This window comes from Punctularia strigosozonata, assembly GCF_000264995.1.
Source record: "Punctularia strigosozonata HHB-11173 SS5 unplaced genomic scaffold PUNSTscaffold_3, whole genome shotgun sequence".
NCBI lineage: Eukaryota > Fungi > Basidiomycota > Agaricomycetes > Corticiales > Punctulariaceae > Punctularia > Punctularia strigosozonata.
The window spans coordinates 16,653-30,639 of record NW_006767435.1 but is presented as its reverse complement, the minus strand read 5'-3'; the positions used below and the strand labels follow the sequence as shown (position 1 = coordinate 30,639).

General features: G+C 56.3%; 3 protein-coding genes across 3 annotated transcripts; all 3 read right to left on the bottom strand.

Annotated features, from left to right (window-relative positions):
- Window positions 1-107: 107 nt before the first annotated feature.
- Window positions 108-2,939, bottom strand: PUNSTDRAFT_141602 (voltage-gated potassium channel; the record flags this gene model as incomplete). Its single annotated transcript, XM_007380608.1, has 13 exons — window positions 108-658; window positions 716-1,042; window positions 1,109-1,272; window positions 1,332-1,425; window positions 1,480-1,686; window positions 1,746-1,816; window positions 1,879-2,002; window positions 2,060-2,158; window positions 2,220-2,304; window positions 2,361-2,449; window positions 2,508-2,582; window positions 2,632-2,736; window positions 2,802-2,939. 13 exons carry the CDS (start codon window positions 2,937-2,939, stop codon window positions 173-175), a joined length of 2,064 nt encoding a protein of 687 aa, XP_007380670.1. The 3' UTR covers window positions 108-172.
- A 348-nt stretch (window positions 2,940-3,287) lies between these two features.
- On the bottom strand, window positions 3,288-5,374 carry PUNSTDRAFT_118678 (siderochrome-iron transporter). The gene is made up of 6 exons (XM_007380607.1): window positions 5,179-5,374; window positions 4,903-5,120; window positions 4,457-4,852; window positions 4,151-4,403; window positions 3,975-4,097; window positions 3,288-3,919 (listed from the first exon to the last, which is right to left on the bottom strand). The coding sequence occupies exons 1-6, from the start codon at window positions 5,361-5,363 to the stop codon at window positions 3,361-3,363; spliced, it is 1,734 nt and encodes a 577-aa protein (XP_007380669.1). The 5' UTR covers window positions 5,364-5,374; the 3' UTR covers window positions 3,288-3,360.
- Window positions 5,375-9,437: 4,063 nt separating this feature from the next.
- On the bottom strand, window positions 9,438-12,650 carry PUNSTDRAFT_50243 (P-loop containing nucleoside triphosphate hydrolase protein). The gene is made up of 7 exons (XM_007380606.1): window positions 12,367-12,650; window positions 11,960-12,299; window positions 11,669-11,894; window positions 11,190-11,608; window positions 10,542-11,131; window positions 10,338-10,468; window positions 9,438-10,283 (listed from the first exon to the last, which is right to left on the bottom strand). Exons 1-7 carry the CDS (start codon window positions 12,512-12,514, stop codon window positions 9,990-9,992), a joined length of 2,148 nt encoding a protein of 715 aa, XP_007380668.1. The 5' UTR covers window positions 12,515-12,650; the 3' UTR covers window positions 9,438-9,989.
- Between the last annotated feature and the right edge of the window lie 1,337 nt (window positions 12,651-13,987).

Below are 13,987 nucleotides of genomic sequence, written 5' to 3'. Positions count from 1 at the left end.
CTCTTGATTCAGTCGCACGGATCAAAGGGAACGTATGCGCACCTTCTCCGTCCAACACGCCGCGATCTTGGGCGGCAATATCGCGAGGAAATCCAAGAATCCCTGGGCTTGTTGTTCATCCATACACACTCAATACTAAGCTCATCACAATACACACTCAATCCCAAACTCATCAGAGTGTATTATCCTCATCGCCTTCAGCCTTGTGCGGCTTCCCGGCATGATCCATATCCTCGTTCAACATCTCCTCCTTCACCTTCCTCCTCTCCAACATGTACTTCGCATGCCCTTCCAGCCCCCTCAGCCGGCTCCCCGCCACGAGCAGCGCGGCGAAGCTCTCGCGGTACCTCCGCACCTCCTCCATCGTCGCGTCGTCGTCGAGCGGGCGCGCGACTAGGTCCGGGTCCATGTCCTCCGCGTCGCTTTCCGCTGCCTCCTCCACCGCTTCTTCCGCCCTTTCCTCGTGGAGCGGCGTATTGCTATCTGCACGCGTAAGCTTGCCTTGAGGCGATCCGCGCTCGTGGCTGCCGCTGTCCCCGTCGGTACCCCTCATAGTCTTTGCAGGATGAGCACCGGCCTTCTGCGCGCCGTATGCGGCGTTCTCTTCGACTGACGAAGAAGCCTTGCCTTGGGCGGCGCGCTTCAAGGCCCTGACATCCTTTATCAAGCATGTAAGTCTAGGCGCACGTTAAGAAGTAATCAACTCGGTCCTCACCCGTAGTTGCACATTTCGATCGGCCTTCAATACAACTTGAGCCTTGCTCCCGTTGGGCAGATGCGTGATCAGCAACCGTCGCGCGTGCATCTCCAGCTCTACCGCCAAATCGATCACCCTCGCCGCTAGCTCCTCCTTGTCCTCGGGCAAGTCTCCCGCTAACGCGACGCGCTCGGCCTCATTGCGCGCAGCAGCATCCTCCACCCGCTTCTCGTCCCGGACAGCGGCGGCGACGCGCTTCAAATGCGGGACTCCGTCTTCTGCACGCTGTTCATGTTTCCGCCGTACCCACTTTTTCTCGAATCGCTCGACGAACTCCGCATGGCTCTACACAGAGATACCTTAGCCGCTGAACTAGAACTGGACAAGACAAGGAGAGAAGTGGGTACGCACAATGACTCGTTCCTCGTTACGCGCGCTCATCGTCTCCACACCAAGCTCGGCTTTGCGTTTGTCAAGGCGATAGCTGGAGAACTTGGTCATGATCGAGGTGACTGCCTGAACCGCGAAGGACGCCATGATGGGAACGGCGAGCAGCGAGTAGATAATGAACACGACTAAATCATCGTATGGGACATTTGAGGAGTGAGCGAACTGCAACAAATGACTTACATACCACGACCGCCGGGACTGGTGGGTGCCACGTCTCCGAAGCCAATAGACAGAAAGAACACATAGCAGAAGTACATGCTGATCCCGTATGTCCATCCCTGCGACGAATAATGTTCAAACGCACTAAGAAACGGAGGGCCAGAGGAACTGACTTCGATGGCCCAGAAGATCACGGCACCGATGAACCAGAACACCAAGAATCCTCCTAGGCTCAGCGCGAATTCGCTAGCCTGGTCGACGACGTCCTGTCGCTCGTTGAGTCGTTGCAAAAATTCGATCTCGCGCGCGAAGTCAGTCGGGGTCTGCTTCTTGTCTTCTTCCTCCTGTCTGCGTTTCTCGTACAGTGCGCGTGACTTAGCCTGTAGTGAAGACGTTGAAAGTCGACGTCTGTGAAGGATCATGTATGGGGATAACCAACCTTGCGTTCCGCGCTCCGCGAGGAAAAGAATCTCACGAGCATTTCGATTATGGATCCAAGGAGAGCGATACCTGTCAGATCAACATCGCCTTAAGTATCATTAACACGGTACGGGTAATAACGAGGAGTAGACCTAGGAGGGTAAACGGGAAAAGCAGAATGCGGCCCGCTGTTGTCGTCGGAAAGAAATCTCCGAACCCGACCGTCGTGAAGCACACCGTCATAAAATAGATGCCTTGAAGATAGGTCCAGTGTTCCTGTTGTCCAGATGAATCAGATCGGTGCCCCGCTGAACAGAATCACTCGCTACCTACGATCCGGGAGAATATAAGGGCGCCGAGCCCGATGAGGGACAGGAACAGCGTGATCTGAAGCATGAAGTGGCGGCCTGAGACCCTAACGTTCTGATTAATCTAAGACAATATTTATATGAGGATGGTTGGTGGCTAGTAGAAATAGATCGTGCACTGCTACCTTCTTGGTGCGGGTACGCAGTTCTATGCACCAGTGCAGCGCGAGCAGGATGAATATGATGCCGGACAATATGCAGGAGACGACTCTAGCCTCATGTTCAGTACTGCATGCTGAGCTCAACGGGTGATGAAAATGACGTACGCGCACCAGAACCCTTCGTTATAGGAGAATGCCGGTTTGTTACGGGTAACGATTCCGAAGGTGATGAGATTGGCGAGAGATATCGAGACCTGGCGATAATCCAGTCCATCCTGGTGGGCAGCAGAACGAACGCCATGGTACACATACCTTGACGCCCCAACATGCGGTGCTTACTCGCGTCGCGATCCTCCACGGCTTTTCTGCGAGCGAAAAGCGGATGATCTGCGCAGAGTGAGCATCGCGTACCAGGTATAGACAGATGATAACGTACAAGGAGGCTGTTAGCAAAGACGTTGAAAGACAATCCGATCGCCGAGAGTACGAGCGATGCCTTCGGGTCTGGTTGCGGGACCCCGTTCTTCAGGTACCATGTTTGCTGCAGGCTCAACTTCAGTACAGGGCTCGCCAACATGTAAACAAGAATATGAGATAGTCACTCACGCTCAAAGCGGGTATATCGAGCAGGACGCTCAGTGGGGCGATAACGGCGGCTAATAGGGGAGCGACAGTCGCGAGGTCGTGAATACGTTGGCGCCATCCTGACGGTCGGAGGTAATCGAATGGCCGGAGCGCAGTCATAATTGACTAGCTAGATGACTTGGATGTTGTTGCGAGGCACCGGAGGAGAGCATCTTTAAGCACTCGACGTTCTTGTGCTGGTAAGCTAGTGAACAATGTGGAGGATGACGTAGGGTCAGTAGTTCCGCCAATTGCGCCAAGGCACCGCCTCGTGGACAAGCAGTAACTTGCCCAGGTGAACGGAAGTCTCGTGCGTTACGTCCTTTTGACTCTTTCGTGCATTCGTCGCAAACTTGAAGATATGCGCTTGTCCAAAAGTCTCATTATGAACATCCGAGCCAGAGAGACAACGCAGCGCGGTCATCCAATAAGACTTCAATTTACGACTGAGCATATACTAGCCCACGGGCGAACTGAAGAAGCCCGACGACTCAAGAGAGAAAAATGGACGCGCACTACCACCACAATACATAAACTCAACTTAGACCACCCTCCCTTTCGCCTCAATGTCGTGCAATCGAATGTCGCGCCACATGAGCACGGCACCGAACGCGCCCACGAGAGAAACTGCAGCAGCAATGCACATACGCTTCTGGGCTACGCCATACGCTTCAATGATGGCGTCCCGTTCAGGGGTCCCTAGGGGAAAAGACAGCTGGGTGACGATGCTGCCATAGATGGTGTCCGTCAGATCTTTCTCGTCGACCGGGAGGGCGTCGCGTAGCGCCTTCGGAAACGTGTTCGTCCAGATCGCGCCGGACACCGAAGAGCCGATCGCGGATCCAATGTACGACGCGAGCGTCAGGAGAGCGATGGATACCGCGTACGTCCCGTGGCTCGCCGAGTCTGCAGCCATGACGGCGATCTGCTCGCAGATGGTGAGGGTCCCGCCCGCCAGTGCGACGAGGACTTGGCACATGACGACGTAGCCGATGGCAACGCTTGGTTGGCGAAAATAAATCATGAGACCGGCGGCGAGGATGTTGAGCGGAACGGCGGCGAGCGCCAGGTACTTGAAACGACCAGTACGCCGGATGATGCTGTAATCAGCATGAGTAAGCGAATCTCGGACCGACGAAAACATCGAACGCTCACTATCCGACGACGACCGCCCAGAAGCAGGAGACAATGCTGTTTGCGTTGCTCACATATCCTGTATCCTTGACACTGAGGCCCCAGACAACCTGGACGTAGGAATAGAAATATCCATCCCAGCAGCTGAAGATAGGTGGTCAGATCCAAGCGGTATTTCTATCCGACCCTGCACTTACTAGAAGCTAAACCAAAAGAGGCCTGACAGAATACAGGCCCCGGCGACCGTCCTGTCCTTGAGGAGGGCGAAGGGTATAAACGATCTCGGCGACCAATACTTCTCATAGAAGGCAAAGGCAACGAGCAGAAGAACTCCGATCACGATCATGGCGATGATGTCGCCGCTCTGCCATGTACGCGCCTGAGCAGTCGCGAGACTAAATGGCAGAAGAAAGAGCGAAAAGCCGGCGCAGACGAGGATCATGCCGAAGACTGAGTAAGGATATTCAGCCTTTAGGGCAGATATTGTCATGAAGAAGACTCACCATCCCATTCAACGAGATAATGCTTCAGCGACTCGGCAAGTGGCTTCCTAGTCCGCTCAAGACTCAAGAGTCTCAGATTTGTCGCCTTTCGCTGGTGCCAAAGCAGGAGACCGGCGATTGGCACGGCGATGATCGGGGTGATGATGGCGAAAACGCCGAATGACCACCTCCAGGAACCATACTCGAGGAACCTTTCCGCGATCGCCGGCCCAGCGAAGGTGGTAGCAATGAACGGGGTCGTTGAAAACCCCCACATCAAACCTCTGTTCTTCAGCTTGGACGTATCGGCGATGAAAATCTCGAGCACGCCGTTCATGCCATTCATTCCCACCCAGTAGAAGACTTGAGCAGCAGCGTAAGTCTCGACGTTTTTACAGGCCGCCATCATGATCAGCCCTACGCTTCATCAGTCATAGTATGTTATCCAAAGGGTCACAAAACCTCACCGATAGTAGCGATCGCGGTCATCACGAGAAAGCCTTCAGCACGACCCCACACATCCATCATCCTAGCGACGGGGAGCGCGCTGACGCCCCCAATGATGGACGATACGATGGATGTCGTAGCGACCAGTGGATGTGAGGCAAAGGCGCTCGTGACGTATACGGTAAGGTTGTTACTCGTCTGTTGTTGCAGGGAATTGACGAAGAAAACGAGGTAGATGCTGAGGAGGTAATCGGCCATGTTAGGTGCAGCCAGGAATGCAAGGACAAAGAACGTACCACCCATAAGCAGCTTTGATGGCGTTGCTGCTCCAGACGACGGTGACGGCCTCGACCTTCCTTAGACCATCTTGGGCAACCTCGGACTGTGTTCCCCCCTCTTTTTCTTCAACGGGGAGCTTCTCGTCATCGGAGGGCGTGTTGGTCTTGTGGTCCTCGATCCTAGGGGAAGGTTGGATTGACATGACGAGAAGGGAAAATGCGGACAACGGATACTCTTGCGGAGGAAAACGTGCTTGTTGACATATTCTGCTGAATCTCAATCACTACAAGGTATCAGGTGACCGGTCTCGACTCGACAGCCCAGTGGACGATACTCACCACGTCCCAAGGGGCTTGCCCGGCGATCTTGATCTATATTTGTCGTTACGATTTTCTTGCCTGGGATCGACCTGGAAAGAGTTGGCCCGTTTGAGGAAGCGCTGGCAACACTGCTCTTCTAATGTTCACCCAATGGTGCACCATGAGCGCGTGGGAATTCGTTTGGACTCAGGTTTTATGCGCGTTCGCCATGATTTCAAGCCGGCAAAGCATTGAACGTGGTATTGTGATTTGCGAGCGTCACGAATCTGATTCTGACTTGAAGACGACGCGGTGTACCTGTATGCAGCCGAAAAATTCAGCGTGAGCTCGGATCAGTGGTTCCATCAAGACTGACCGGTCTTCCGGGCCGCGCCACAGCCCTCCTCCTTATGCCCTCCGTTCAATCCCGAGTTCACGCTATCGAGTTTGACTTTTTTAATCCCAACTGCAACAAAGTACGACAGGAAGTACCCAACACGAAGGTCGTCGGAGCTCGGTCGGTCCCTCGTAGCATATCCTACGGTCCCGGCGGCGCATCACGCATGCTCGCGCGTCCAGTTTTCCACCAATCGCCATGACTTGGTGAGGCTTTATGATATGACAAGCGCCCTATTCAAATGAGGATGATCAGAGTGAATCCGCACCGACCCAGTACAGGTCCCGTCTATAGCTGCCACGTACCATGGCCCTCCGCTCCAGCATAACCTCGGCGCACGCATGATCAACAGCCCTCGTGCGCGCTTCTCAGACCCCTTGGAAAGATAGATGGGCGGCTTCGCTAGCCCATCCTTGTCCATAGGCTAAGTCCCGCGCTTGTCGACGCACGTTCACCATAGCGGCATATTCGCAGTTGCTTCGGTCAGCGCCAGTTGCTTCCGCTAGCGCCTCATCCCGAGAACGTCGTCCAGCTCAGGGATCCTGGGGTACCTCAAACCAGGGACCCTGGCATAGCCTGCTAAATCATCAGGATTGGCGTTCTCCGGAACATTCGATAATCCCTTTAGGAGAGATGTGGTGAGTGCGATCGTGCGCTGCTACCTTCTTGGTGCGGGCACGGAGCTCTACCCAGTGGTGAAGCGCGGACAGTAAGTTTCGTGCAAGGCATCGGGACGGGCATATGAGATGCACGAGCCACAAGAAGGGCGTGGGTGCACCAGAAACGTTCGTTGCGGGAGAACGCCCGGTCGCTTGCCGATGAGCATTCCGAGTGTGATGAGGCTAGCGGGTGATATTATAACTCAGTTTGCCTGTATATGTGGTAACACAGGCTCTATGATACACATACCTTCACGCCCAAACATTCGGTGCTCATTCGCGTCGTGATCCTCCGTGGCTTTCAGCGCAGGAAACCGGTATGATCTTCAAAGAATGAGCGTCGCGTACCAGACAGATCGCGTCTAGGTACAAGGAAGCCATTAGCAAAGACGTCGAATGATACTTCAATCGCAGACCGTACAAGCGAAGTCTTCAGGCCCGGTTACGAATTCCTGTTTTTCATGCTCCATGTCTGTTGAGTTTCACTTCACCGACTGTACGCTAGCACGCAAGCGGGAATCAGATTGATAGTCACTGCCCAGGTGTATATCCGATCTGCGGCTTAGCGGAGAGATCACAGTGGCGAGGTCGCAGCTACGTCGGATCGTTCCCAAGCAGTAAGGCGTCCCAAAGCCCAATGTGTGCGCCAGGAATCTAGAGCGTTGGCCAAAGTCGACGCAGGGCAAATGATGAAGCCGCGATTGCTCACAGGACGACGGAAAGAATGAGTGGAACGCAAAAATGCCGCGCCATATACGACAGCCACGTGGCGCCAGGCGCAACAATCCGGCGCTTTCCGTCCTATTGCGATTACTCTTCTTGCCTCATTCCAGGGTGAACAAGAGCAAGTTATGACCTGATCTTCTCAGTAACAGGCGGCTTTGTTTTCCTCTGAACGAAAATACCGATGTGAATGGTTTCACGAATGCACGAGTCGCATAGCTTCGCACAGTGTTTAAGTACGCGCTAGCGCTGCACCTGGACTTCGCCGGGATTCGTCCCCGCTGTGGACTCAACCTCGACCTCATGCAACAACCGCTGCACCTCACGGGGAAATGTCTCCACTATTGTCAATCATCACTTTCTCCATGTCCGGCAGAACTCTCTATAATTGCCACCTTCCCATTTCCATAACCGGGCTCTCTGAGGGCACGACGTCTTACGATGTTTCCCTGCTGTTTTTCACGAGCATCGCTGCTGCCGCTGTTCTGACTACTTTTCTCTCCCGTGTCGTTCTTCGCCTCCTCGGTCCTCTGCGTCGCCTCCTTGACCCCCTGCTCCTCGCGCCAATGTACTCTACCGACATCGGCCTTTTTCTTAGCCTCACGCTCATTCTTCTCCTTCACCTCCCCTTCGGCAATGGTGGATCGTCTCAGCACTGTTCGCGGTCTCGTACTTGGTGTTGTTTTTTATCAGGTCTATCACACCTTCTTAACTGGGTTTGTCGACGGTACTCGCACCTACGCAATCAGAACGCATATCATTACAAGGTCGCTGTCAGTCTGGTATCGCCTATGAAAATTTACACGCATTGGATAACGGCGTCACTACGTATACGATCTCATGCTCCTTCTCTGGCATCAAGATGTGTCTTCACCTCCTCGCGCCTCACCCGGGTGCAACATTTCCCCCTCCTCGTTGTGCATCGAATACGCCTTCGCCACGCCTTGTCGCTGCCCGTTTCGAAACTGTCCTCCACGTTTCCGAGCTATATCTTCAGACAGGAGCGCCCTTCCACAACATCCATGTTTCTCCGGATCACCTTTTCGAAGCGATATCCGACGATGTCGTGATGTACGATCCCGCCTTCAAGGCTCCATGAAGATAGTGCAGTCTATCGAGACGCGGTCGATCGATGAAATCTCGGTGAAAAAACAAGCTCTTGAACATTTACTCGACGTTGTTATCACTGCTACCTCGCGAGGCATATTTTGGCCGGAACCTCGACTCACGTCTCAAGTCTAGTCTTTGAAGGCAGGCCAGCGTCTCACACCGACATGCACCTCCCTTGCTCTACAACTCTCGCAATCCGAAAGGGCTGTAGAGATACTGGAACAAGGGCGTGCCATGTTTTGGGCACATTCCCCTCCGAATGCGCTCTCACTTCGATGATGTCCCGGAGCAATATCGTGTCCAGATGCTGGAGTTGGCTCAACACCTGGAGAGGAACGCAGACATTTCAGAAGCATTTGCGGACCCACGGCACGTGGAATAGGCATCCCCCCTCCGCCGGAAGCAAAGCGAGGATTTCAATGCACTTTTGGCCCTCATTCGCTCTCTCCCCGGCTTCGACCGCTTCATGTTGTACGATAAGTATCCGACACTTTCCTAAGCCGCCAGAGAAGGTCCGGTCGTCATATTGATAGCCAGCCCAATCGGGTCTCATGCGATAATCGTGCAGTACAATATGGTGCCTGTCCACGGTCCGCTGGATGATTTGACCGAGTCATGGTCGACGGAGTCAAGCGCACGATGGAAATCGACCATGGAAGAAGCCAGATTGGCTGTGAACCGGGGCAGACAGAGCATTGTGAAGCCACCCAAGGCCACTCGCGTGGTAGGAGCCGACATTCTGGAAAACCTATGGTTCAAGATTGTTCAACCTATCATCAACGCGTTAGGACTGACGGTAAGAATCGCATTAGTCAGATCCGGGACGAGCGCACCTACGACGTGGACTTCAGCTAGCACTTCAGATCGATTCTCTTTGCCTTTTTGTTCTATTATGATGATTCGGTGGTATGTCGTCGGACGTAAGGCATGCCTTGTATGTGAACCTATGGTCGCTTCCCTGCCCCAGCGGGCGATCCTGAGGAATGGATTGTATAGTGCAAGTATTGCGACCCAGGACGCGACGTTGACGAGCTAATCCCCGCGCGTCTTGACAATGAAACCCGCGTGCCTCAGCACGCAAGTCGCAATCATTCGAGCAAATTGTATCCAGTGAGCTATGTATGTACAAAACACGATGGGAAGACATCGACTGAGAGAGAGAATGAAGCATGTTGCAGAAGCATAACGACAAGACAACTATAAACACATGAGAAAGCCGTCTGGTCACTCCACCCCCTTTGCTGGAGGTAACAGCAACCACGAGCACATTCTAGTCATACACGACAACCGCCCGAAGAATCTATATCATATTTGGAGAGAGGTCCATTGCGTTGCAGGTGAAATATTCGTAGTTGAGATTGACCGGTGGGGAGGTTCCTTTGGTGGTTGGTGGTGGTTTATCGGCTGGCGAGGCCGAAGAGTTGCAGGAGTATTGCGTACAAATTGAAGAGGCGGATGTAGAGTTGGGTGATAGGATACAGTGCGTGGAGGACCGCCATCGTGCGCGGCGCGCTAGCGACCAGAGCCGGCGCCGTTGCCGTCGCTGCTGCAGTGTTGAGGTCGCTCCGGGTATGTGTTGGGATGGCGGGAGGATCTTGTTGACAGTCGTCTTCCTCATCCCCGCCGGGATGAACATCAAGTCAATCCCAGCCCGAGCCGCCGTTCTCGGTCGACACGACGTTCCACGACGTGCCCGTGCTGTTCTCCGCCGGCGTCGCGGGCACGTTCTCGCCCTCGTCGTCGCTGCTGCTGCTCTGGCTGCCGCTCTCCTCCGCGTCGTTCTCCTTCTTCTCATCTTCCTTCTTCGCCTCCTCGGCCTTCGCCTTCTCCGCCGCCTCCTCTGCATCCTTCTTCTTCTGCTCCTCCGTCTTGGTCTTGTCCTCTTCCACCTTCTTCTTCTCTTCCTCCGCCTTCTCCTTACGACGCTTCTCGCGCTGCGGGGTCATCGTCAGGAACGAAGTCGTCGATAAACGGCGATCTAGACTGACCTCGGCCTTCTCCTTGGCCTCACGCGCCTCCTTCTCCTTCTTTAGCTTCACCTTCATCTCCCGCTCGGATATAACCCACGCCGCAGCACCGTTGGCGGCCTCCTCAGGCCTCGTCTTATTCTTCAACAAATCTAACATCACCGATCGTGATTAGCATCATTTCATGAAAAAAACACTCGCAACTAGTGGCAATCCGCAACTCACATCCTTGCAGCGCTGCGACCGAAAACTCCTCGTCCGGTATCGACTCGGCAAACTTACGCGCCAGCGCCGCCAACCGCGCGTTCGACAGCGGCGTCGCCACGTGCCTAATCGCATGCTCCTTCTCCAACCTCGCGATCCGCGCCCTCTCCTCCTCATCACGCCTCGCCCTCTCCTCCGGGCTCAACTTCTCCTCCTCCTCCTCCTCCTCCTCCGCCTCATGCGTCTCCGCCTCAACCTTCGTCGCCGTCGTCGACGGCAGACTGGCTAACGACGCCGACGACGCCCCGCTGGCGGACAACACCTCGGCCGACGGCGTCGGCGGCAACGGGATCTCTCCCTCCTTCGTCGGCGTCTCCGGGACAGCCTCCCTCCGCGCGTTCAGCTTGATATCGCCCAGCTCGGCGTCGAGCGCGGCTTCGTCCGTCGGGAGGTTCATCTCCGCCTCCTCCGGCGCGGGGTCGGAAGACGGGAAGAAGTTGCGGAACAGCTGCTCCGCCTGCCAGCGCGACGCGTTCTTGAACTCGATCCAGACGTCCATCCGGCCCGGGCGCGACAGCGCCGGATCGAGCTTCTCCAGGTGGTTCGTGGTGCTAGAGGAGAGGTGAGCACAAACGAAGACGGTGACGTAAAGCCAGCGCTGAAACGCACGCGAACAGTAACCGACCCTCGCTCGCGGCGACGCCATCGAGCGCGTTCAACAAGCCGCTCAAGCTGAGCGTGTTCACATCGCTCAACTGCTCCTTATTCCTCCTCCTCGAGCTGCCGGATCCCGAATTCTGGTTATCCGGGCCGGCGGCCTTGTCCTTGTTCGCGCCCTCCTCTTCGCGGCTCGTGCTTCGGGTGAAGGCGGCGTCGAGGTCCTCGAGGAGGACGATGCAGCGCGAGGGCACACGACCCATGAGCGCGGTAAGCGTCGCGTCGTTGATCCAGGACGATGAGAGCGAAACGACGTAGACGTCCAGGAGAAGCTCTCCGGCAATGGCGTGGATCAGCGACGACTTGCCGGAGCCGGGCACGCCGTAGAGCAGGTAGCCACGGCGGAACGGGATGCCGCGGTCGGCATACCACTGTGGGACGTTGCGTCAATGAGCTGCGATCAAGTATATATGCGTCGTTTTTTGATTCACCTTCTCGCTCTTCAGGAAGTCCTTGGCATCAGCGAGGAGCATCTCCTTCACGCCAGGATTGAGGACAATGCTCGACATCGGGCGCTTATGTCTCGAGTCGGTCCACCTCCACGATCCGTGCGAGTCGGCGAAATAGATCTGTATCCTGTGCACCGACTCGGCCTCGTACTCGCGTTTAGCCTGGAGTACGAGCTGCTTCAGGATCGAGTTGTTCCTCGCCACGACCCTGCAAAAGCGGGAAATACATCAGGGACGGAGTATACTCGGCGAAATAGGGGGACAACGACTGACGAGATGGACAGCATCTCGTTGTAGCTGCTCTGGCTGCGGCTGCGGCGAACGCGCAGCCAGTGACCGCGGTAGTAGATGGTGTGCGTGGTGTCGAACGTGGGCTGGAAGACGACGCGGGTGCGGACGCGGCCGTCGTCGCCGTCCTCGTCGTTATCGTTGTCGTCGTCGTCGCCGAACGAGTTGTCGGGGACGGTCGAGTTCGGGTTCGGGCTGCGGGCGGCGGTGCGCGTGGTCGTCTCGAACTCGCGCGAGCGCTGCCACTCGGGGCGACGGCTGAGCCACAGCATGAGCCAGTCGTACGGGTAGTCTTCCTCGCTGAAGTGCGCGGTGAGGAAGAAGGCTGACGATCAGACGCACGCAGGTCAGCACACGCGTTCACGATAAGCGCGCATACAAGTGACTCGTACAATTCACGAAGTGGTTCCAGCCGGAGCTGGCGACCCTCCGGGCGGTTTCGACGGTGGTGCCGAGGACGACGAGCTTCATGCCGTCGATGATGTTATTTCCCCCTCCGCCGCCGACGAGCGGCTGGACGAGAGAACGGAGAGCGTCCATGGCAGATATAGGCGGGCTTGATGAGCCACACTGCGACGTGTGAGGCGGGGGTGGGCAACGGCTGTTGCGGGTAGGCTATCGGGTATGGCACGGACAGGGTGGGCGAGCGGGTTGGCGCGCAGACCTGTGGGAGGGCGGGGAAGGAGGGAGGAGAGGATGAGGATGCAATCCTCAGACGGGTGATGGTGGGACACTAAGTAGTGGGCGGAGGCGGAGAGCGCTGAAAGCTGTGACTCGAGGAGATGACGAGGCCGGGTCCGAGCTGTACAAGCTGTGCGCTGACTGCGTGCAACGTGTAGACGAGGGTGCGGGAGATGTGCGACGGAGAGGCGCTGGAGAACTCGACGCTCGACGAGGGAGGTGCCCAAGCGACGACCGACCCCGGGGGCGCGGAACGCGTCAGCTTATAGCCCAGCGGATGCGTGCCTCGTGTGCGGCGCCCCTATCTCTATCAGGCAACTCGAATGCCGTTACGGGTCTTCCCACGCCCCCTTAGCCGACGCGTCCTCGCCACACCCGCACCTCGCCCTCCTCCGAACTTCCGCAGGTCGGTGCGTCCACGATGCGCGCGTCGATGTCCACCGTCTGTCGGAGCCTGTGGCTGTCGCGCGAGACGGCGGGGGCGAACCGCGTTCTCCAGCCTAGCTTCCCGCATCCACCAGAGGCGATATTGGCGTTCCCATGCCACACGGGACGGAGAATGAACCTTGCGGGCAGATTCGGCATCGAGCAGAGACGACCGGTACCCTTCCTCTCATACGATGACGGAGTCCACGTCCCGCGGGCGCTTAGCGCCCTCCGATCGGCCCAGATAGACGCGCCGCAGCTTCCGCCCATCACGGAGGGCACGTTCTGAGGCCAATTATGTCGCCTTCGACCGTCTTCGGCGCGTAGATGCTCGACCAGATAGGGCGCGGCTGCATCTGCGACTGCGCTATGCGGGCGGCGACGCGCCCTCCCCGTGCGATATCAAGGGTCGTAAATGGAACACAAACCTAGTCGCCAGACCATCAGCTTCGCAGAGCACAATAAGCCATTCACTTCGTGGACGGAGCCCAGGTCGTTATGCACCCTCGTAAGTCCCGATATCGATTCACGGCGCACGTACATATACACTTCCATACCCTAGGACAACAGAACCTCGCCGTCCACCTCCGGATCTCCTCCCTGTCTCCACCATGCATACAGCGAGCGTGTATGCAGATTGGGTTGCCGACCAAGGTCCAAGTGAAAAACCGCGTCCCCAGCACCTCCGCCAGGGAACTAGAACCCCGAAACCGGTGGATCGTGTGGATCTGACCTTGGGCGTGCAGGTGACCTATAAGACCGTCTCGTTGGTGACCAATAGGATAGAGCGCGACGGCCGTCGTGGACAGCCATCGAGTACACGTGAGTCTGTATGCGAGAAATACCAGTTCAGAGCAGCCCAGGAGCATCGCAATCGTCGTCGAGATCCAGCAGAGCAGAGCAAAG